The 24841-nt window shown below is 41.2% G+C and overlaps 2 protein-coding genes across 4 annotated transcripts in view; one reads left to right on the top strand and one right to left on the bottom strand.

Annotated features, from left to right (window-relative positions):
- ZDHHC12 (zDHHC palmitoyltransferase 12) overlaps positions 1–7248 on the top strand; it is an 11850-nt gene extending 4602 nt beyond the window's left edge. Inside the window, exons 6-8 of one of the 3 annotated variants that reach the window (XR_012654189.1) lie at positions 1087–1253; positions 1881–2996; positions 6639–7248. Coding sequence is in view for 2 of the 3 variants with exons in the window: in XM_075056035.1 (XP_074912136.1) it covers positions 1087–1253; positions 1881–2190 (477 nt within the window). In the remaining variant the exon portion in view is untranslated. Of the gene's footprint in view, positions 1–1086; positions 1254–1880; positions 3366–6638 lie in introns of those variants that run through there. The other 2 variants (XM_075056036.1, XM_075056035.1) reach the window with 2 other exon arrangements.
- PKN3 (protein kinase N3) lies at positions 3533–24841 on the bottom strand. Its single transcript, XM_075056024.1, has 22 exons — positions 24674–24841; positions 20982–21264; positions 20270–20418; positions 18633–18762; positions 18368–18519; positions 17794–17989; positions 17307–17483; positions 16946–17055; positions 16303–16446; positions 15256–15331; positions 14106–14292; positions 12926–13037; positions 11941–12017; positions 10362–10428; positions 9667–9758; positions 9128–9304; positions 8976–9038; positions 8319–8395; positions 7593–7735; positions 7242–7349; positions 6592–6672; positions 3533–5737 (listed from the first exon to the last, which is right to left on the bottom strand). Exons 1-22 carry the CDS (start codon positions 24692–24694, stop codon positions 5525–5527), a joined length of 2835 nt encoding a protein of 944 aa, XP_074912125.1. The 5' UTR covers positions 24695–24841; the 3' UTR covers positions 3533–5524.

The raw sequence follows: 24841 nt of genomic DNA, 5'->3' as shown, positions 1-24841 counted from the left end.
AGCAAATTGAATTCTGGTACAGTCCTGAATTGAAAAGTGATCCAAACAAATTGTGTAGCTAAAAAGGTAGGAGTGATGGACATTGGCATGTATGCTAGTTTTCCAAGGCTGGAATAAGTCCCTGCTGGCTCACCGAAACAAGGATCTTCTTTTGCCATGGGAAAATTGTACTCCACATTCTTACTGCCATGTCAGTCAGACCTTACAGTATTGTCAAAAAGGTTATTTTGAAGATATCTTGATAGAGAGTCAGAAAGGCAGTTGAGCATAACATACAAGAACTGCTGGTAGCTGTGAGCTTTTTTGGAGGCCTAAAAACAACAAAACGTTAGCCTGAATTGTAAAAGATAGTATGAAGGAAAAATTAGAGCAATTAAATTAGCTCTTAAAACAGTTTGCCTAAAGCCTAGAAAGGCCTGTTTTCAGAGTGATCCTTATCAGTTTAATAAAATCAAGCATTATCTCAGCTTCCATAAATTCCTGAAGAATATCTACCAGGAGAAGTGAGCTTATTGCAAGTGAAAAAGCTGGCAAAACATATATATGCTTCAGGGAACAAATCCTAGGAGGCACTACTTTTCTGAGCCAGATCTTTCATCTTCTCTGTTCCTGGTACTTGATCTGCTTTCCTGTGCAAGTGTCTTGTAGTCACACAGAAGCAGAGACACTTTCCTCCTCTATGCAGTCCCATGAAAACATCCCATCCCTGCTCACTTTATTTGACAGCAGTGGTCCTAATTTTCCACATCAATACTCTGCTCATGCTTTCCTGAATAGACTGACTGGGTTTATCTCCCTCCTTTGCACACTGGACTTCCTATAAATAGGTAGATAATAAAGAAAATGTATAGATAGAAGTAGTGTGGGAGACTCATTTAATTTGAATCTCAGTCATATCTGTATCAGGGAATCATGATCCCCTTTAGTCGTCTTAGCAATGTTTATGCTGTGCTGTTATGTCAAAATGGAGTGCTTTTGGGACAGTACTGCTGTGGAGGAAGGCTATATTGCATGATGTTCTCTTCTACCAAACAGTGAGTTGAACCAGTGGACTGTTACTAGCGTTTGTTTGGTTTTGTTTTGTAGCAACCAATGCGAGCCAAGCACTGCCAGCTGTGCCAACACTGTGTACGGCGTTATGACCATCACTGTCCCTGGATTGAGAACTGTGTAGGAGAGAATAATCACCCCCTCTTCATAGTCTACTTGAGTGTGCAGCTTATAGTTCTGCTGTGGGGAGGTCACGTTGCTTGGTAAGACCTGGAGTCAGCACTTTGACCTCTGAGACTGCTAAAAGTTTTGGTGCTCATAGAGCCCTGTGAAGGGTTTACGTAGAACATAGCAGTGACTGGTTTGGCTTTGGATTTGTATTGTATCTTCACCCTCTTTTGCATTCTGGAGATCAGCTCTTCTGAGTTCCCTAATCTGCTGAGGGACAACTTAGCTGATCAATAGTTGAGCAGAATCTGATGATTTGGGTTTCATTGTTCATCTTTGTCTTAAGCTTAAATTAACAGAATTAACAACAGTACAAAAGCTAACTAATTTTGCTTCAGTTACTGTAATATGATCTTTGTTTACAAATCAAAGTACTGGAGACTCCAGCGGGGTTTCACCTGTACACCTGCTCAGGAGAGGAGTTAACTGAAGAGGATTGTCTCTCAGCTGTCAGGGGAACCAGCATCTTTTAAACTTCTGAGAATCTAAGTCACTACTGGTGCAGTCTCTTAAGAGTTTATAGTATATTAACTCTCTGTAGTACATGATTATCAGAAGCTCACTAGTTATGAGTCAAACTTAAATATGACATCAAGTTTGCTTGGCTTATGTAACTAGTTCTACATCTTTAACTGTGAATTTATTTCTCTTTGAATTGAAAGGTCAGGCCTCTACTTTGAACAGTCCTGGGACTGGCTGCAGCACAACATATTCCTCCTCATGTCCTTCCTCCTGATAGTCATATTCACCATTGTTGTCCTGCTGCTGCTTATGTCACACCTCTATCTGATCTCATGCAACACCACCACCTGGGAATTCATGTCACCTCATCGCATCTCCTACCTGCGACACTCTGAGTTGGAGAATCCCTTTGACCAAGGGGTAGTCCTCAATTTCTGGAAATTCTTCTGTTCATGCCACCTCACTACATGGGAGAAAATCTACTTTCACAGGAACGATGAGCCTGTCTAGTCACAGTAGTACCTACCTGGTAGAGTGCCAACACATCTGCAGGTTGCTGGGTAAAGCTTTGCTGATGCAATTGCTGCTGTTCCCTTGCACGGAACTTTAGTACATCATGAACTATGCAACCTGTTCATCCTGCAGATTACATTTCAAGGATAGTCAGGGTTATTTTTGTATACAAATAACACTGTTAAAGGGGAGACACTGGTTCTGGGAAGGCCAGCAGAGCTGATTTCTGGAGTGGGCAAAGGTATCTCTCTAAATTTACTTCCTTTTGTTAACTGCGTCCACATCTCTCCAGAAGAGATGCAAGAGTAGTGTGAGCATCCATGTTCGCTTCTCTTTCCCAAAGTTTCCCTCTCCTTTTGCTGCAAGGGAGCAGCAGCTATTAGAGACAATACCAGCCAGAATCAATATAATTCCTGTGGCCTTTCTTCAACATAGTTCTCACTGTGAGAACCACAGTGCCTTTTGTCAGTAGTGTTGGACATATAATAGAAATATTTGAGTAAATATTTGGACAGTCAAAAGCAAATTTCATTTTGACCACATGCCTCAACTTAATGCTTTTCACAAAGATTTGAGGCTTAATAATGTGCATGAGAAATGGCTGTAAAGCACCAAATTCAGCTTATGAGATAATTAGCCTGTACTTTGTGATGCCCTGACCAGCTTCCTAACAGTTTTTTCTTCAAGTTGATGGTGTTGTTAACAATTCACAGACTATTTTGAATCAAGTCAGCAAAGAATGATACCATCCACTCTTCTTTGGACAGAAAAGTAATAACTTGCCCACTGAATTATTTCTGCAGGTAATTTCATGCTCAGGCCTTTACTGTAGCTTGTGGGGTGAGTACTTCTTGCCTAGCTCAACACTGCTGGTAATACTACTCCCTCAACATACTAGTAAAATTTGAATAAAAGAATATGAAGTTTCAATGCAAGAGGAAAGATTTTAGGTTCTGTTTGTTTCATTGAGATGAGGGGATGCTGACAGCTTTCTAGGACAGCAGCAAGCCTACTTGTTTTCCATTGTAATAAAAGGTCATACTTCAAGTTTCCATGAGGAACTAAAATAGGAAGTTTGGGGTGACCAATTTTAGCTTTAAAGACAGAAAAGGCTCTGGTGTGAATTTTAGTCTTCGCCCTTTTCTGTTTAAAAAAAACAACCCAAAACACAACACTTAAACAAAACCTTAGTTAAAATTATTTTGTGCTTTAATTGCCTTGGCTCAGGAAATAACACCAGCTCAAGAGCACATCTGGCAAGCTGGTAAGATGCACTCAGGGTTTAAAGTTGACAAGCACACATGAAAGGACAGTATAGCCACTAATACAGCATGATAGTCCAAAAGCAGCTTAAAAACAGCAGAATGATCCCTTTTTTGACCAACTCCAGAGTTTGTAATCTGTGTCCAGTCTGGTTTGTTCAGGGTAGAAACTCTTATCAGAGGGATATCGGAACACTAAGAATTATTTTCATAACAATGGTATACCTTCCAGAAAGGATTCTACAGTTTGTTTGTGTCAGTGTGGTGCCTGCTAAAGTATGGCTCATCTGCCACATAACAATTTCTGGTTCTTCGGGTATTAGTCAAATAAAAATTTGTCGGCAGGTACTACAGCTCAAAACATAGTTTTGCTCTGGTAATTCTTTTTAAAATGCACTGGGATGGTAATTTACAGTCTTTTTTTACTATAAACTATAAATTTAAAGATTAAGTATGACTTTTTTGGTTCTTTATGCCTCTCTCTTTGAACCCAAGTTCTACAGTTCACCTGTGCTAGCAATCCACTGTGCTACTTACCACTTTTCTTAAGGTCAAGGCCTCTGTAAAGTCACAAAATGCACTGCAGGGGCCAACAGCAAGCCAACCATTACTATTCAAACAAGAGTGAGGGAAATGTGTATCCTGCTTTAAACAGACCATTACACTGCAAGGCAGAGCAGGAGGTTGAAAGGATATTTGTATGTGGGAATTTTCAGAAGCAGTTATACTTGGCTCTGAAAATAGGAAATTTAGGTTCAGTGTGAATTATTTCTGTTTTGCACAAACATAGCTCTTACGTTTCTGTGTTGTGAAGCGCTTAGGCCAGCCTTGATTTAATAATGATGACTCACTAGCTGCACCCAAACCTTATCTCCAGATATAGCACAACTGTGTTAGTTCAACTTCTGTCTACCTCTGTTGATGACAAACTGAAAGAGTAATAGGTGTGCATCCCTATTTGTTGTCAGTGTGATTCTTCATTTCTAGATAGCCTTCCTTTTTTTGCCCAACAAGCTAACACTATGAATTTAAGAGAAGAAAATGTATTTTATCAAGTATAATTACAAGATATGTTACCAGGCAAATGAAATCACCTTTAACTTACTGATTTTCCAATATTAATACTGTCATTATTTAGCTATCCCAAAAAGATACAGGATATACACATTGATAAAATCTGTGGAGAAACAACGTGACTGCAGTCAGTTGTACATGACAGCTGATGACGCCATGCAATATGTACATAGACAACTTGAGTGAGAAGGAAGGAAGAAAATATTACTATTGACATTTACAGAGAAAAATTAAATCCTGCGTGTTGAGCAGAATATGGTTAGCCCTGATCTGAAACATTCAGCTAACACAAAGGAGATGAAAAGCTAACTTCATTATAAGGAAAGGTATCTTTATTTAAAAAAAAAAAAAAAAAAAAGCATATGCAAAGCCATGGCTTTTTTATATTTTTAAAAACAATAGCTAAGATGTAGCATCCTCAAAGAAGTAGAGAGAGACTCCTTTTCCTTAACATAGATCACTTGGATCATTATCAAACCCGAACGTCCTTGTCTTGGTTGTGTTAAAATCCATTCCTTCTCTGGCATACACACAGTTATGAGTGGGAATGGGCATAAAATCATTACAAAGAGGGAATGCTGCATATCTTTTCTAGAAAATAGGTGAGAAGCGGCCATTCCCTGTGCTACTATGCAACTTTAAAAAGCTGTGCTACTTAGGTTTTTTGCAAAGAGTAACCTGGGTTGCAGAGATGATTTGATTTCATTAAGTCCAGCTTAAATTCCAAATTGCCATCTATATTCAATGGCAGCAGAAGATACATCCAGTCAAATGTTAATTACTCCTTAAAGATAATTGACGTCTAGTATCCCTCCAACAAATGAGGCTGAAAAAAACCACAGTAGGTTAACTCAGCTTGCAGAACACTCTCATCCTGGGGTCATCAGCACTACCAGTTCTATGAATTCTGTTGACTTTTCCATTGCCCGTGCCAAGCCCTTTCTACCCTCCCTCAATGTGGTAACAATCTGTTCGTGTTTCTTATAGCACAGGAATCAAACATCTAAAAGGTGTCTGGAGACAAAGTCAAAGTCCTTGAAGACATTCTGCTCCTTACAGGTTAGGAGAGCAACCTCCTCTGGAGGAGTAAGGATTGGCTTTTGTGATGTAAACTCTTCATCAAAGTTGCTGATGTCGGTCGGATCTCTTAAAGTGGGCACAAAAGGGGGCTTCAGAGTCCTGGCAAACAACGCATCCCAATCAATTTCCTGTAAAAGAAGGTAGTGAACAGGCCAGATTGACATTAAGATTATTTATGAAATGTCAAAGTAAGAGGGAGGATTGCAGCCTTCCTTCCAGATCATTTGCCACATGTCTTATTGAAAAAAGGCCCAAACCAAACAGCATAGTTGGTGCAGGCCAGGTAGTACAGAGATTCCGTACAGTCTAAGGCTGTTCTTCAGAACACCAAGAAACAGTTACAGCTCAAACTATATTTAGGAAGGACAAAACTGAAGGGCAGCTGTGACCTGGTGTATCTGTGGACTTCCCAGCAATTTCTGCTGACATCCAAGTTCTTCTCTTGCTCCAGTGCAAAGCCAGCCAGGGGCTATAAGGCTAATAACTTCTGGCAGATAGGTAATGACTAGGACGAATGGTAACACCTTTGCCTGGAACAGACGTATACCCTTGACCCAAAGCAAATGTGTCTTTAACCTCAATTTCTCTTAGGATTCATGTATATCCCGCAAATACAGGTGCCAAATAGACTGACTGGCAATCACTGTCATCACTAGACAGCATCTGTGACTGCTGCAGTTTGATTTAAAAAGGGGTATTTGTTGATGGCTCAAAAGGTAGGTATATTTGTATGTAGAAGCAGCACAATCAGAAATAACAAACTGGCTCTGGAAGCTTACAGATCCTACAAAACACACTTGGGGGATGTCATTTCAAACATGAATTGAAACACATATTCCTGAATAGAGCAATGAGGTGCAACAGAAGCTACCACTAAGATCTCACTGATAACTAACGAAAATATGCCTCAATACCAGCAGAAAGCAAGTCATTCTCAGCTCAAACACAAGAGATGAGGGGGAGGGATAAAGTGAGTTCCTACCTTAAAAAAGGCCTGGATTTTAATCTCTTCTGCATCTTTTTCCCCAGCTCCCAGTCTACGCTCTGGACATTTCCGAAGAAGCTGCAGGAAATATCAGTTAAAAATTAAACAATGGAAACAAGGATGGACAGAAATAATGTTCCAGATAGAAAGCCAAAAGAGAGGAGATGGACTGACCCCTCAGTATCTTCTCATTTTCACTTCGCAGCAAGGCCATAATCTGCTAGTAACAGCTCAGACCTAGTTCCTTGTAAACAACTTGCCAACATCAATAAGATACCTGCTATAAACTGCATGAAGCATCCCATCTTAAGTGTGCACCTGTGACTACTGGGTCACATTCAAAAACTGAATCAAGCCATCTCTACTGAATGACTCTGACTCTCCAGCCCTTGAATCAACACTCCTTCATTTCAGAGTTAGCAGCAACAGCAAGAAGCCTGCTTAGTCATCCTTAGACAGAAGAATAGCATTTATGTAAAGAGAAGGAAATGAAAAATATGTGTAAATTTTAAATGTTTCCTTAGTCTGTGTAGGCAGCTCCAGATTACACACACAAATGCTATCCAGTCCTAATAGAGTCCCTCTGCATCCACTTACACAGTAAATGCAAATTCCTCAGGCTCCCAGAGACCCATCAAGCCCGTTACCTTACGGATTATAGAAAGTGCCTCAGACGAAAGGAATCTTGGATACCGGACTTCATCATTGACAATACTGTCAAAGACTTCTTCCTCATCATCTCCAGGGAATGGTGACTGCAATTGTGACATTTTATTATTTAATCCATAGAGCACCCATTCTTCACTGGTAAATAAGGATGAGAATAGCAGGGAGTTGTATGGATTAATTAGTGTTTGGCAAGCACTATGAATGAGAAGAATGTAATTTAAGTACTAATAAATAGTTGGCTACATTCAGCAAAATTTTATCTCAGGTGGTCAGGTACTACTCGCCCCAAGACTGCTTAACAAGATCCTCTTAGAGAAAGGTGGCCTTACCTCACCAACAAGCATCTCATAAATGAGTACACCCAATCCCCACCAGTCTACTGCTCGAGTGTATGAGATGTCCGTCAGGACTTCTGGAGCCAGAAATTCAGGGGTGCCACAGAAGGTGTTTGTGCGGTCTCCAAAACCTATTCCTGTAGGAAAGGAACACTTTTGTAAAATCCAGCACACATTACTAAATGGATCACATGCGGCCTCACCTTCTGAAAACCATGGTTTATCACTTGATAATCTAATGCTGTTAACTGGTTCTCATCAGTGCTTGTAAATGCCAATAAGGAAGTATGAAACCTGAGACTCCCTAACAACTCCAAATAAGAAATATACAGACAATGCTTAAATAAACAGCAAAACCAAGGAAACTTTCTGCAGATTCCATGGCTCATTTACTCAAGTACGCATTTTGTAGTATCCTATATTCTGGCTCCTTTGAACAAGCAAGCATATTGCAAGCTCCTTTGTAAGTTTCCTGAAGTCCTCTTTCCAAGTTCATCATGGCCAGACAGATGAGGGTTTTTGTTTGTTTTGTTATATATTGTTTGGTTTGTTAGGGGGTTTTTTTGTTTGTTTTGGTTTTGGTGGGTTTTATTTTTAAGATGGGGATGAATACAAGTTACACACAACCACCTCAGTACCTGTATTTGTGAACACATTACTAAAGCCCAGATCCTAAACTGGTTCTGATGATTCAATTTCAGCTTCACCAAAGTCACTCACCTTCTTTACACAATCCAAAATCTGCAATCTTCACAAATCCTTCAGCATCTAAAAGGAGATTATCCAATTTCAGGTCCCTGCAGGCAAAAGAGAGGAAAGAAAATGGTGGATGAAGTCTGAGGATTGCCATCCAACCTCTGGTTTTTTGCAAGAGGCAGAAGCTAGGTATTAACAAGGAGAATAAAATCTAAATTGAGTAAAGTCTACACTTGGTTTAAATAATGTATTATTTGGAAGATTCCCCTTAATTTATTGATATTTTCCTCTTAATGAAAGGCTCAACAAAGCAGCCTGGAGTTGGGTGCGGCTTATTCATCTGGAAAAGAGCATCCCACAACAAATTACTTGACTATCAAGCATGACAAATTACTTGACTATCAGTAAAAAAGAAAGCAGTGACTTACAAGTGCCCCCCACAACGTATTGACATGTCACAGAGGATTAATCACCTGCAACATGTCAGATGAATAGCTTCTAGATGAGTTTCTTTACTGTAAGCACGATGAACATGCTGATAGCAACAGGCGATGGGGAAGATAAAGACAGACAGAAAGATTAGAAACACCAGCAGGATAGTGAGCTCCAGACATATAGCTACAGGAAAAATAAACTTCTAAGTTGCTGAACCATCTTATACTTGATTCTTTGCCGCATTACCTATAAACAATTTTCTTCTCATGCAAGAACTGGAGCCCCAAGACTACACAGGCTGTATAAAACCTAAAAGAGAGAAATAGTTATCAGGAAATATATATGACAATCAAGTTTAAAATTTATAGTGCCTGTAAACTAGACTAATTCTAACTCACTGTGCCATATGCTCTGGAAAGACATCTTCATGTATGCGCATCATAAGATCACCACCCGGAGTATATTCCATCACAAAACAAGCATGATGAGGTGTCTGGAAACATGCAAACATGTTCACAAGGAATGGATGATCAGAAGAATTGACCACTTCAAATATTCGCTTCTCACAGTTCAAGCTGCCAGGATTGAAAGAATGAAAATGTCAATGTTAAAACTTGGCAGAAAAGCCTGCTTTGAGAAAGACAAAATGTGAAGATTTTCTTCATTCTAAGTTAGAGAAGTAAAAAGTGAGGGCTGATACAATATTTATCTTATATACTTCCAAACCTTGAGTTTTAGAGTGTTCTTCAGGTGTTATTCCACCAGAAGCTAGAAAGCAGCACTGTTATAGGTTTCCTTATTCCTGATTTACTTACCCAAGCCTTAAGGTCACATTTAACCTTAATAGCACCATGACCAGTACACATCATACCTACTAACATTTGATTACAGGTGTGTTAATGTAGCCCCTGGCAACAGTACCATCAACAAAGCTCACCTATCAATTTCATCTCTCCTAATAATATCTTTTTTCTTCAAGGCTTTGATAGCATACAGCTTCCCAGTTGCCTTGTATTGGGCCAGCAGTACCTGAAAGACAACAGAAAAGCTGTACTTCAAACAAATCTGTTATTTCCTTATTGCATTACTTTGACTGTCATTGACACAAACTATTTCCATCCACTCCAAACAGTCCATTCTCAAAACCAAGCTCAAAATAACTCCAAATATGGAGTACTTTTTTCCTACTCATTGTGCTGCAGCAGTCCAGAAGGATATCAATGTAAGTTACATTCTTTTCACAAACAGTAGTATCACAGCTGGCCCAGTGCTTTATAAGCACCTCAGAGCTCTCACAGCAAGCAACTATGCACACAGTTTTTGGGAATGGAGCTATTCCACTAGTGATCACCATGATAATGAAAGGAATGGTAATGGTGTGCTTTATGAAATGACTTAGCGCTCCCAGGATGGTTTTCTCCAGGCTTTTGAAGCCAGAAATCTTCAGGAGTTTTGACTGTTAACCCCAGTTATCAGCTGCTTGTGTGGTTGGGCTAGGTTTGTTTTGTATATCTGCATTGCAACAAATCTCTTCTGCACTGCAATGTTTCTATTCAGACTCTGAGGCAGATGCCCATCTTCACAACCACAGTCCTACTGCCTTCCTGCACGAAGCGTACACTTCTATACTACCTTCCCAAAGTGGCCACGTCCCAACATAGCAATGCAGTGAAAATCCTCAAGCTGAACTGTCCTTTTCCTGCAGAAAAACAAAGAAGAATTGCTGAGACAATACCCAAAAGATGCATAAACAGATAACAAAGGAGTGTGCATTTGTGTTAGGGGAAGAAGCTCTGTATAGCAAAAGGGAAAGCAAACAGCTGTGTCAACCACTCCTTGCCTAAACTGAAATCCTGAAAATTTAGGCTTGCTGCTGCTGTTCTGCCACTGAAGAGAGGAGTAGGTAACCATACAGTGAGGAAACTGCTCCCAGTGGCAGCAGTCTGACTTCCATCTGTACTGCCAACAGGAGCAACAATTATGACTCTCCAAGGCTTGCTCTCTCTGTTACTTCCCATAATAGGATTAGTTCCCCTCCACCCCCATCCTGGGGGTTGTAAAATTCAATTTCGCCTACACTCCTTTCAGCAGGCTCAACAGCAATTGTGTTAATCAGACATGAACATGTATATCAAGTGCTAGTAGGACAAGGGCATAATGAGAAGTTCTTAAACAAGAATTGGAAGTGAAACGCAGGGAGACAACAGACATAAGATGTTGCTGGAAAAAAAGTAGCTGAATAAAGAGATGCTATAGAATGTTATGTCAGCCACAAGGTGTTACCAAGGAAACTCAGGCTGCAGAATTGCTTGGAAAGAATTTAAAAAAAAAAACAAAAAACAAAAAACAAACAACAACCCACACCCTAAATGCTTTAGTCCAGGATAATCTTTAAAAGGCAGCAGATACTCCATATTCCTCCAGTAAGTGAAATGAAGGGCTAAATACCTACCGATGAAGGACTTAACTCCCTCCTCAGCCTTCTCGGAGAGAAGGTAGGCAGGTGCCTGACTGTATCCTGACTACATGGTTTTGAAGATGGGACCCCTTGAAAGTGATGATGAAATTATGTACATAATTCTATGATCTGAACTGCAAGATCAGCTTAGATTTTGCTATTTGTGATTTTTCGGTCAGTATTTGTTCAACAATGCTAAATTTTTTTTACTTGTCCTGTTTCTCATATATTTACTGCTGTGTATCCTTGTTACATACAAATTGTGTGTATATATAACTGCCATAGACTATAAACAACTTACTGTTTTATGCCACCCTATGTAATGAAAGACAGTGTATCTTGCATATCAATAGAAACAGAAGAGTGTGAGGGATGCCAAGAGTGTTTCTGAAATGTATTACTTAGAATGCAGACACGTCTAAATATGCTACACCATAAAACTTCAAACACAAGGAAGCACCTGAAGACAGTTAAGTGACTTTACCCTCTACTAAAGTCATCTATTACACTGTAGTGTACCGTCTATCAACAGACTAAGTATTGGGGTTAATAAGCAGATAAGGCGCAGCAGACATTCGGACAAGTAAAGTTCAGAGCAGACTTTTCATGGTATTGTCTACACTCAGCACTAAGAGTCTGCTGCTGAGAAACCAAAGCATATTTTGAGCAGAATTTTAGACTGCATGGTCAAAAATTTCAGCCCAGTGCCTCTTTAATCTGCGACCCAGGACAGCCCATGCTGTCCATAGTTACCTTGGAGATGCTGGGATTGGAAATTCTGTTACAGCAGAGCTGCAAGACTTCTCCTCAACATGCAGCCTCTTCAGACACTAGGAACAGAAAGAAAATTACAGTGTGTCATCCTCTGGAATCACCAAGTCAGACCTGAACACCCACATTCAAATTTTCTCCTCTGTCATGATCCAGCATAACCACAGACTAGTTTTTGCAGTTGGTCATTGCCTCTGCTTGGAGGAAAGCAGCATGAAAACAGATTGTCTATGGTCACACAAAACTATTCCCATGTATGGTATTTTTTTTTTTAATAGAGTCAAACCCTTTAAAATAAACGCTTTTTTAAAGTCTAGGATAAAACATTTCCTTTCTAGAAAAAAAGGCATCTCGTGCCACAATATGCAAAGAATGCAGTTTTCTCTGTCACTAAAGCCAAATGAGAAAGGGTAAGATGTAGTGTAACACAGGTCATTAACCATTATACTACTCAAAACAATTTTTCTGCTCCTTTCTGTGAGAAAAGTAGAGCTCTTCTTGGTTTTGCCCAGTTTCTTTAATGACAAAAAAGCCTGCTGAACCTCCTTCCCTGCTTTCTCTGTGCAGCCATCTGTTCTGTACTCTTGCCCTGAACTCTGAATGCTGACCTACCTCCCATTTGGCTTCTCTAACAGAAGCAACTTATAATTTAAAAAAAAAAAGGGGGGGGTGAGGGAAGAAAAAAGGGGGGGGAGGGAAGAAAAAAGGGGGGGGGAGGGAAGAAAAAAGGGGGGGGGGGAGGGAAGAAAAAAGGGGGGGGAGGGGGAGAAAGCAGTGAAACACTTCCGTGAAGACTCCATGCCAAAATAGCTCACTGGATTCGGAATCCCTGGAGATCGGCCAGCTAATGAGGAGGTGCCTACTTAAAGTATAGTTATTTCTCCAGTAATAAACAAATAAGAAGAACCGGGCCTTGAAAGAATACCAACCAACAAAGAAAAGCCTCCCTATTAGCCCAGATGATTACCGGAGAATCTGCAAGTGATGGTGTTGATTCTTTGGAGCTGGCCATCAGAAAAAGGCGTGGAGGCTTGGGTGGTGCTTCATCAGCAATTGTAAGCTTAGCAGCAGGAAAGTCACTGTATTTGTAAGACAAAATTGAAGGAGATTGCCTTAGGGCAGAACATTGTACACAGACACCTTTATATCACCTTTGCTATGTTAGTTCAGTCCAATACACTGGACAACAGGACTCCCTGATTCACACCACAAGTCTGTGAAGTATTAACAAGGCATATGCCCTCCTAAATGAATGAAAAGAAAATGAGCTATTAAGTTGGTGATGGTTAGACTCACATTTCAACACTAACTCTCTAATGCTATAAAATTAATGAAACATAGGTGTGTAGAAATAAGTCACTATGATCAAGAATTTCAAGGAAGTCTTGATTTTAATAGCAACACCCTAATTGACTCGAATTTTTTTTTTCTGTTCCAGGTCTTGTGAATCAGTGAGAATAGTCGCTTAGAGAATGACTAATTCCCTAAAAATTAATTCCAACAATGTTTAAAAATTGGGGGGGGGAGGGGAATTATCTTCTATAGCATATTTAAAAGTTTAGCTACGTACCTGCTGAGTGCTGCATTATGCTAGTGGTTGGGGTACATGTAACCTCATGAGAGAAGAGTGCATTTTTACCACAACAATTACATTGTGACCTTGCATAGAGTTCAGTTACTATATTGGTGAAGACATTTAATGAGTGGAATTTTCTTTCCTTCACAGCGCAGAAACAGTACATCTTTCTGTGTATATAAAATAACTTTTGAAAATCTGCTTTTGGGTTGTTTTTTCTTTGTATCACAGTGTTTACTTATCACCACTTTTATGCCCACAGATCTTACTGCAGAGGAGAAAAAAAGCTGCTGAAGTTTCCCTGGCTCTGTAACACAGTGCTTGTTAGGACAGCAATTCTGGAAATCGGTCCAACTGCTAACAATAAATCAGAGCTAGCCACAGCGTATTGAACACCCCATTAAACCACATTGTTTCAGGCAGCACTGGCTTTTCTTAAAATCCTCAATTAAGTTCCACAGATATATTTTTACAGTATCTTCCTCCATCCTAGTAAGGTGCAAAAGAATTTTAAGACCTATCCTACACCCATTCCAGAATGTCATCCAGCAACACTCAGAATATGACTTACCTACTCAATTTGGACACTGAATCAACATGACTTTGCGGGGAAACCGCAGAGAAGTCTGTGTGGATGGGATCATGAAGTGGGGGACTCAGAGTGCTCATGGAACTACATGGAGGGAGGAAACTCATCATCAGGCGACCCCAAGCAGCAACATTTATGTTCATTTGAGGAGCTCGGAGAAACTCCTTCCCTGGAGGAGTCAGAGTCAAAACACCAGTGAGATTACAATGCACAATTACAATCTCATGTACTGTTAAATTAGCATTTTCCACCCAAACACCGGTGGGTTACTCAGAAAGGTAGCCCACCCTAGGGAGAATGGGCTTTTTTTCAGGGAAGAAAGTTTAATAGTGACGATGATGAAACAGATCCACTATTTCACCTAAGTTCAGCTCCATGTAATATAATATCAGGTAGAAGTTGCATAAAACATTAAAAATTGATTTTAAGTCAGGTTTTCTTCTATTTCAATACTGCCTTTTAATCATGCAGCCTGTTAACAGAAAGTTTATGAAAATGTCTTAAAAAGAGTAAAACATTTGGGATGTTATCATTATTTTTATTACTTCCTGAAGAATGTAAATATAAAATCTCATTTATCCCCACTGCCAGGAGTTCTCAGTATGTAAAGTCTTACCTTATTCAGTTCACAAGAAAGAATTTGCAGACAAAAAAGAAAGTATGCAAGTTATTCCAGTCCCTCAACTATTAATCTGAGATGCCAGCTCTAAAGACTTGACAATCAGTAGCCTGTTCATGCTATAGTCTTCTACAATTCAGAGTTTTCCAGAAAACCTTCCAATATCTGTTCATCAGTAACAGCATTGCTGGTTAAATTAGTACAGCTTGAGTCTTGAATCTTGCCAAGAAGTCCGTTAAGTAACTAGTAATTATATTTTCCTAACGATGTTAATTGTGAATAGAAACACCGCAACAATATCACATTACACACCATGCTGCAGCCAGGCTGCCTGCACTTTTTGTGACTGAAAAGATTTTCACATTCTAATACAGCCCATCTACTTACACACAGTAATTACCAAGCATTTTAAAGTCTCACAAATTTAATGGGATAGGAGTGCACACCAGCCTGCTTGGGCAAACCCTTGCCCTCACCTACACACCCTAGACAGTAAGTTCTTTAGCAGCTTACCTTTCTGTTTGGGGAAAATGCGTTTCTGTCGCTGCAGTTTTGGCTTTCTCTCAATAACAGGATTACAGAACATCACCTGTCAGAGAAGCAAAGGGGATTTGTCAGGATTCTTCATTTACACTGTGAACACGAACTTTCACAGATGCCTGCTCTCTCATCAGATTCTCCATTCATATCTGTTTGGTAAGTTAGGAGTCACTCCCACAGACTCCAGACTGAGTTACTCTAGCTTCACCCTCTAAATGTCTGTTATTTCAACTGTGGTTTTAGATGTTGAAATTTTCTGCTACCTGAAATGCAGGTAGCATCTAATGCAGAATTAAGACCAATTCATATCCCAAACAAAATTAATCTAATTTGTAAAGCCATGCTTAAAGAACACAGCCATTTGTAGGGTAAAAAGTGTCTGTGGCACAGAAGTAAAAACAAAAAAAAAAAAACAAAAACAACCCCCACAAAACAAAACCACAAAAAACAAGAAGGCAGGGAGAGGAGACAAATTTTGGTATGCGAGGTCAAGATCCTACTTTTGGAAAGATAACCATAGGAACTTTCATCACAACACAAAGGAGAAAGTACTACGGCTTTTAAGGGATTATGTGGATGATCTCTTCATTGATGGTACTTCAAACTATTATTAGCCTCAGAAAGATGATAAAATAAGCATACCCAGAGGGAATTTGGATCTCTGATTCTACAGTGTCTGTGATTCAATTTTGACCATTAAGCCATATGTTTAATTAAAGTGTCACTGATGACTCATAATGAAAGCAAATAAAAACGAACGGATTTCACAGCACACACACATATAATTACAGTGGAGCAGCTGAAGAGTCACTCCAGGCTATGGCATGCGTACATCTATTATATCATGTTGTTCCTTATTCTTATATGTGATACTGATGCAAAAGGATTTCAGGTGTCATTCTACCCTTCTAGACTATTGCTCCTTCCATTCCTTGTATCCTGGGTTGAACAACTGCTTTCAGGGCAGGCACCCTAAACACACAGAGTTCTCTGAAAAAGAAACAAAGCTTACGTTTATACCTCTGCAAAAAGCATTCCTTGGGGTTCGAGTGAGAGGCACATCCCATGACGTTCATTATCAAGGAAATCATCCAAGCGTAAAAACTTCACTGCACATAGTTCTCTCCAGTCTCTCCAATAAATTGCAATTTCTAGCTCACGAGACTGGTGGGATGGGTGAGTGGTGGGGGAATTAAAAAAAAAAAAAAAAAAAGCAGAAAAGTTACATACTGCCCCATGCTCTGGAAATGGTACACACACGCTGTTGTAAAAAAATCAGTAAACTAAACAGTATGCGTAAGAAACTTCTTTAATCCTTCTGTTCCATGCTTTCTATGATGTTTTCAGATCATCTTAGCTAGAGACCCTCTTGGAAATGGCTGTCTTGGCTCCCCATTTCAGAAATCCCTGCGAGAGCCACTTTGCTAGTAAGATGAAATAAAACTGCTCAGATAAGGAGAGAAGGACAACAGATGCTGTTCAGGCTGAATCTCTGCCAGAGATGCACTGCCTTCAGGGGAAGACTAAGATAACTGGCACATAAAAGGACATGGGGACAGCAGCAATACACAGTTGAATGAAGTGGAATGGCAGCTAAACAAGCAAATCAGGTAAGGTGAAATGGAAAAACAAATACAACACAGGCAATCTGTGGCCGACTTACCCGGTCCAGCTCAATGACAAAGCTCTGGTCCCACGCCTGGTTATTAACTGGTCCCCAGTTTGTTTGGCCAACAACTTTATTGTCCACTTTGAGCACAGCAAGGACCTCATCTGGACAATGAAGAAAACATGGATTATAATCTTTTACCAAAGTAAATCTCTCATGCTGAAGGTGAATAACCCAATCAAATGTAATTTCCAGGAGAGTACTAGGAAGACCAGGTATAATGCAATTCATTCTTAGTTTTGCAGAAACCAGGTTTCTTATAATTCCACTCATACCAGTCTAACCTAGTACTGTGATGAAAAGCCCCCAGGCTCCCATACGCCACTCACAATTCAACAGGGAACCCCATACTCACTACATGGCTCTTCATTCCGCAGGTACTTCCCTGCAACACTACGGCCAACTCGTGTTCGGGAAAGAGACCTCAAATCACTTGGGCTGCCACAGATAGGAGAAGAACTTGTCATTCGGGAACGTCCTGGAACATTTTCCAATAGATCCTGACACCCCATCAGTCTCACTTCCAATGTTCCTGAGGAATTTTAGGAGAGTAAAGAATATTATTATGTAAAAGGTAAAGTGATTCCTGTCAGCCTGTCCTTACAGGAGTCCAAGAATTTCTCAGGTTCATGATTTCTGGGTTAATAGCTCAAATCTACCCCAGGTTAATAGACTGCAAATCCATATGATCAGAAAGCTCTGGCTGGCCTACGAAGACATAAGTCCAGTTCCTAGAAAATCAAATGTCCATATAACAAGAGGCATTACAACAACGAGAAGAAATGCAACTCATTTTTCCCTCTGTCCTCCTCACAACAACATGCCATGCAGGATTTATGTACCTGTAAGGGCTGTAGGTTTGATAACTGAAGTGGGTTGGATGCTGCCATGCTGAGCTCCCAGGGAGGAAGTATTTACGAGTTCCTGCTTGATGAGTGCTCTTTTCGGGTGATCAGGAGAAAGCTCACTAAGCTGACGTTCCAAGGACAAGCGCAGAAGGTCAATCTTCTGAGAGGACTCTTGCAAACGACCCTGAGCCTAGCAATATGAAGTAGAACAGAAAGCAGGCAGAAATTTTCAATGTACAGCCTCAGTCCAGGTAGTATTAATCCTTTGTGAACTACTAGAGCAAGCTTCAAAAAAAGACCAGGTAACATCTTACTAATAAAAGAACAAGATGAATTATTTTCCCATAGATCCTGACCACCCCATCAGTGTCACTGCTGATGTTCCTTAGAAATTTCAAAGCAAGAAATGTTATCCCTAGAAGGGAAAGTGATCCCAATCAGGCTGTCCTCACAGAGAGACAGGAACTTCCCAAATTAATAACTCTTGGTTAACTCTACTCATCCATGCGAAATCACTAATGTTGAGGCATGAAACCACCCTCTCAAGAAAGCCTGAACAAGTGCTTACCTCAGCCAAAAACTTGCGATCCTGTACCCGACTCCCTCCTAGGATCTTCAGCACATTTTTTGCCCCCTCAGCTACAGCAGCTTCAATGCACAGGTGATGTCTCAGCTCCTCAATATGCAGCTCCAAAGCACTGATGGTGGTCCCCATTCTCACTGGCCATTTGGGAGATAAAATATGGTGAGGATGAAAATTGACTGAGTATTGTGGATCTTAGGGCTTTGGCTGCATCTATTCTGGGTTGTATCAGTTACTTAAAACACCTTACCTGCTGGATCCACTGTATCTTCCATCCCTCCCGCTGACTGAGATACTTTCACAATGTGCATGCGGATTATTTCAATCTTTGTCTTGCTGTCCTGAAGCATCTGCTGAGCTGTAGCCAGCAGCTTCCGCTCCTGCCAAAAAGAAAGCATATGCAGAGAGAGAACCATGCTCATTAAAAATGGATTATGATGATGTGTTCACATATGAGGATGAGGTGGTACCTGCAAGGTGGGTCATAAATGATTCTGAAATGGCATACATAAGCAGTTATGTAAAGGAGACACTGCTGAGGATGAAGGACTTCGAGATCACTATCTCCATTTGCAGAGGGAAAGGACAGGTCAAGGACATGTCCAGTTAATACCAAGCCTTGCAGTCACTGAGACTTGTGGTTCACTGGTTAACCGTGCTTACAGAGTTTTGCGAGCAGAGGTTTTGCACAAATGAAAATATCACAGCCCTGTACGCTGCTGGTCTTACTGAACTAAACTTCATAATAAGCTTGGATTTTTTTTTTTAATTATCCCTTGACTTTTAAATACAATTATGCCAAACTCAAAAAGTAGGATGAATATGAAAACAGTAAACCTCTGAAAATTTTTCTCACATAAAGAGATACCACATGCTGTGCTCTATCCTAATGATATCAAAACATCACACTAACACAGTGTACAATACCAATGCTTTTTTAATATTCTTTCCTCAAGTCAGTGACTGAAAGTACCTCTTATACCACCGTTACTACCTTCCCAGGCTTGGAACAGTTTTTCTGGAGATAGCACTTCTACCACGCCACTTCCTATGAGATACTTTTCTCTGGCTCAAATCTGCCTCTTATCTAGAGTCACTATGCGCATTGAGGATAGATGCATTAACACCTCTATGTTGGCATTCAGCCAGCTAAGTTAAGCATCTAGACCAAAAAAGTAATGTAGAGTGTGTAGCTGGTAGGGAGAGGTAGGTCTTTGCAAAGGGCCATTCATCTGTTCGAGAACAATAACACAAGCTACTCTCTAGATACCTAGCACTTTCCACTGAGACTACAGAAGGATTTACATGGCTAAGTTAAAACAACATGATTCCCAATTCTATCATTAATACTACTAAGCAACGTTCAAGAGCAGAAGTACAAACAGCACCTGCTATTTCAGAACTGCCAAAAGGATCAAAATTGCCAGACTATGCCCGTCTGTCTGGTCTAATAACTCCCCTCTCACAGTGATCACCACCAGATGCTTCAGAAAAGGCACAGACAACCACATCACAGGTCAAAGTGGAATAAACTACACTTTCAGAAAAGCATTTTCCTAACATCCAGTAATTATAGATTGGATTAAGTTCTTGGCAAATGAAACATGCGCCATCCAATTCCTTTCTGATTCCTGCTAAATTCTTGAAATCTGTAACATGTTGCAGTAAGTCTAATGCTCAATCGCAGTATCGATTGTCCTGTGCTTTGGTCGACATTCTGTCACTATGCTGAGAACCAAAATGCAGAGCTAGGATTCAGTCAAGCAAGCTTCGCAAATCAATTTCTTTTACACACTAATTATCAGAGAGAGTTCTTGTGTATGGACTTTAAATAAAAATTTTGATCCGGGAATCCATGTTCCCAAATGGTTGCTTATTCCTGCTTACCTTGGATGTTGAATACATTTGGATCATGTTCTCAGCTCCTTGTTTCACTTTCATTTCAACATGCAGCTGCTTTTTCAGAGCTTCAACCTTTCTTGTCATGGGGTCCGGGTTTCTTTCCCAGAGACAAAGATCTGGAGATACAGATCCATCTGCACAAACAATACAATCAATACCATTAGTCATCTTTTCTCGTGTCATTTCACTGGGTTATAGATGGGTGACTCTATAAAAGAAGGTCAGGCTATAAAATAAGGTACAAAAAGGTCTTGTCTACAAAATGGACTGCAAAACACTATTTCAAATGAAACTCAAGCTCATATCTGTAAATATTTCTTAGTTTATCAATGAACACGTCCTAACAAGCACTCTTCCAATTTTATACTCATTCATCCTGTAAGTTGTTTGGATGTTCAACTGCCCAGAAACTCTACTGAAATCTCTTCAATTCCACCTACAGCCTACTCCTGAATATTGCCCATGCTCAGCACTCTCAGCTGGTCTTCTCCTTACATTGATCTCTCATATCGCCTCCGTTCACCTTTATTGCCCCATTCTCAGCTTTTTACTGCACAGATCATTTAATTAGCTAAATACCAACAGAAGAAAATTCCACTACTTGTGAGCCCTCAACAGAAAAATATATCAATTCAATATATATAAATATTGAAGCAGTATAACAGAATTTTCCTGTCAATCATGACCCAAGACCTACCTGCCTTACTCTTCTCTTTGTCTGTTATTACAATCCTTGCATTAAGCTCCTGAAGTTCCCAATGCAGTTGCTCCAGTTTTCGGTTGGAAGATTTCAGCACATGCTCTATATGAACAAGATTCTTTCTGTCTGTCGTTGCTTTGCGCAGGTTTTCTGCTCCCTCTTTAATCTTCAGTTCTTTCTGTATAGCGCGGCGAAGTAGTTCCTTCTCACACTCCAGTTTTTGCTGGAAGCTTGGATCCATTAAGTTCACACCATTGCCCAGCTGCAAGAGACAGCTGCCCTGCAATCAAGCAGCATTGGGCAAGAGAATTTCAGATATAACACAGTTCAACCATTTTTATGATATAGCAATACACTCATAAGATTCCACTCCTTCATTTTATTTAGAAACTGGTTCACGCAAATTCTGAAGCCAACCTTTTCACCAAATTGTCAAGACCAGACTTACATTTAAATTGCAGAGGACAGAACACAACTTTGATCTTAACATGCCTTAATTTGGTTTTAAACCATAATGGAGAAAAACCTTCATCTTACTTGTCTCCTTGTTATTTAATGTCTACACACATCTTTGTTATCCAAGTATCAAAGCCCAGCCAATATTTGCCCTTGTTCTGATCAACATTAACTTTTACTAGTATGATGTATTAGATACAGATTTTTATCTGAATATGTCTTGATGCCGACTGTTCAAAGACACATCCCAACTAACCTGTTAGAGCTTTTTAGGAATGTCACAAGCATGCATTAACTCTCAGCTGTTACCCCTGAAGAAGAAAAATGTAAAACCTACAGCTATTTCTACAAATGAGCAAGCAAAAGAGTAAGCTCAAATTTCTGCTGTATCTGAAAAGGGAACCAGACTGTTGTCTCAGTCTCTATTCTGTTTATGATTTAGAGGCAGTAAGGCCACTTTAAAACATTGATTCTTTTGAGTTGCATTAGTAGCATTTGAGCTTGTTCTGGGCTTTATTTTACATAATTTTCAATACTACTTGTTCTAGTGATATATGCCTCATTAACAGCTCTGGATGGAGATGCTCTCTTTACAGACTCTGGACATACACAGTATAGGCAGTAGCAGCACAGGTATATCTCACTGACCAAGTAAGGACTGAACTCAGACAGGAGCTGTGAAAGCTTTATCCATGAGGATGCTACCTAACACCGTAGCAAACAGATTCAAGCAAGGGGTTATGCTTTTCTCTTCAACAGGAAGAAGAGTACCTTTAAGGCATTCAGAGCAATTAATGTATTAATAACCTAACGTTAATGACTCATACTCCCTGCTTAAATGCAAAAGAAACGGTTGCACAGTCAAGCTCCACTACACTAACCGATTTAATGTCACACAGCATGTCAGTGACTAAAGACAGAACTCGGGAATCCCAACTTGCTTTCACACTCTTTAATCAGTTGACCACATTTCCAACAATAAACCACACTGGTTTTGTGTTACTTGCGTACATTACTGCACTTTAAGAGTGTGCTCTGCATCCAAAGTCTATGCCACTCACACAGAAACAATTATTTAATCGTATTAGTATATTTTGTTATGCACTTCAAAGACCCAACCAAACATCCTTGATCGGTTTTTGTTACCATTTCAGTCTAATAGCAAAATCATTAAAGAAGAAGGAAAAAAATCTATTTTAAAGTTGGCCTAAAACCAAGTTGGGTCTGCAACAGATATGCAATAGCCAAAATAGGAGTTGTTCAGATTGGTAACAAAACAAAAAGGTTCAGATTAACATCCCGATTCCAGGAAGTTCTCGCCCAATTAGTAAAGCCAGGAACTAAGCCAGAGCTTTGGAAAATGTCCAAAGTTTTGTGAGGAAGAACTTGAATCATGGAGTTCCTGAGTCACAGGCAACCTTTACCAGCTGTAAGTTGGAAAATCAGAAAGCTCTTTATCCAGTCTGTAGCAAGTGACTAAAAGGAGGTCACTGGTTGCAATTTTCATTCAAATAATTAGAAAAAGCATACAGATTTATCTTTTATGCAAACTATGCAAATGGGCATAAGCAATCCACCCCCTGGATCTGCTCAGAGCAATGGAATGAGTAGTGGTGCAAGAGTAATGCCGACAATGGGTACTGAATACAGACACCTGGCTATTGATTCAGAGAACAGGTACAGTCTTGGCAGCTCTCAGGTCCATTTTCCTCCACATCACTCTCTGCCAAAAGCTAGTCTGAATACCAGTTAAAGCACCATGCTAATTTTCTAAGTGTATTTAGAATGTGAGCATGGTATGTTTTCCCAGATCCTTCTTCCCCTCTATGGATCAGAGTGCCATAATATTAACATTGTTTGCACCAGGAAGACAGAATATTCTATTATTGAGGAGGATGGGAAAGCTGAATTTGCATTTGGGTTGATCTGTTTTGCATTCTCACTCAGGAATTTTGGTGGGGTGACAAGATAATGCCACAGCCCGTGCTACAGCTGTTCTTGGGTTCCCAGGGAAGGTCAGTCCTTCAGGGTATGTCTCCAATGCAATCCTGAAACACGTTTACGGCTTGCAGAGAAATACCCAAGCTAGCTTAAATTAGCTTGCTTTTGGTACTTGTAGCAGGGCTGCCAGAACTCACCCAGGGCTTCCGCTAGACTCATGTTGTACCAAAGCGTCTAGACTGCTTCCTAACTAGCAAAAATTTCAGCAGTATCAAAGCTGCACTTAGTCCTTTGGATTGCAGCCCAGGAAGATCCCATCCCCTCAGTTGTTATGCCCAGCCTGGCAATGAGCTTCACCTGCACAAAGCCCAGAGCAGACCTGGCCCTTACAGTTTCACCGCTGACACAGAAATTGAGTTACAATTCAATTTAATGAGCTAGCGATCCCCCCTGCAGACCACACGCGTTCACCAGGACATTTTAAATCACATCTTTCACGGCAACTTCATGCCATAGGGATGAGGCCTGCATCGGACAGACTCACGCTAACCCCATTCACCCTTTATGAGAAAAAGCTACTGCAAGGTTTGGAAAAAGGCAATTGCAACCCTGTCTGGAGCCAGTCCCCTTTCCAACTCCGAGTTACACAAGGGCTGGCAAGGGTGGAAAGCAGCGAGCCCAGGGGGCACCGAGACAGGGAGAGCCCGGTCGGGCAGCAGCGAGCACTCTTTGTGCCGGTCTCTCCATCCCTTCTTTCCCAGATTGGGCTTGAAACGCCTCAAGGAAAGAGGGCAGGGCATCTCTCCCACTCCGGGGAGCTTATTCCAGAAACGAATGTTTTTCCCAGCACGGAGGCTGGCTGCCCTCCCCCGGCTCCCGTGTGCCAGCCCCAGCAGCCGCCTCGCCTCCCACACCCCCTCGATGCCGAGAGGGGATTTCCCCCGTGGGCAACAACTTGGCCCGAAGACCATTGCCGTGAGGCGAGGAAAGACATTTTTAAGGGGCTCCCACCCGCTTCGCACAGCCTCTCCCACCTCCCCAAGGCGCGTCCACCGCGAGAGGCGGAGGACACAGCGGGAAGCCCCGCTCCCCTCACCGCCGCCCCCTCGCCGGGACGGGGGTCTTCCGGCGGAGCAGGGAGCTGCGGTTTCCCGGAGGGAACCCCCAAAGAGCGGAGGGGGCCGCCCAGGAGCGGGGAGTCCGCTCGCCTGAGGCGAGGTGAGGTGAGGCGCGGCGCGCCCCGCCCCGCCCGCCATGCTGGTGCCCCTCCGAGCCCTCAGCGCGGCGCTCACCTGCGGGGTCCCCGCCGCCATTGCTCCGCGCTGCACCGCCAGCAACCGGCACTTTTTCAAACTTCAGCCTTCCCGGGAAGCGACGTGCCGCCGCCAGCGCCCTCTCGCGGGGGTGCGGGCCCGGGAGAGCTGCCGGCGGGCGGCCCTGAGGGAGCGGGGAGCCTCCCC

Source organism: Buteo buteo, chromosome 23 (assembly GCF_964188355.1).
Source record: "Buteo buteo chromosome 23, bButBut1.hap1.1, whole genome shotgun sequence".
Classification (NCBI taxonomy): Eukaryota; Metazoa; Chordata; class Aves; order Accipitriformes; family Accipitridae; genus Buteo; species Buteo buteo.
Note: the sequence above shows the minus strand (reverse complement) of the source record. Positions and strands in the feature narration are given on the sequence as shown.

Excerpts from the sequence above, each read along its gene's own strand:
- PKN3 (XM_075056024.1), bottom strand. The coding sequence starts at position 24,694 with ATGGCGGCGGGGACCCCGCAG. Across the intron at positions 13,038-14,105 it reads TCAGTGTCCAAATTGAGTAG|TGACTTTCCTGCTGCTAAGC; the intron begins GTAAGTCATATT and ends TTACAAATACAG. Across the intron at positions 7,350-7,592 it reads ATGAGATGCTTGTTGGTGAG|TCACCATTCCCTGGAGATGA; the intron begins GTAAGGCCACCT and ends TCACAATTGCAG.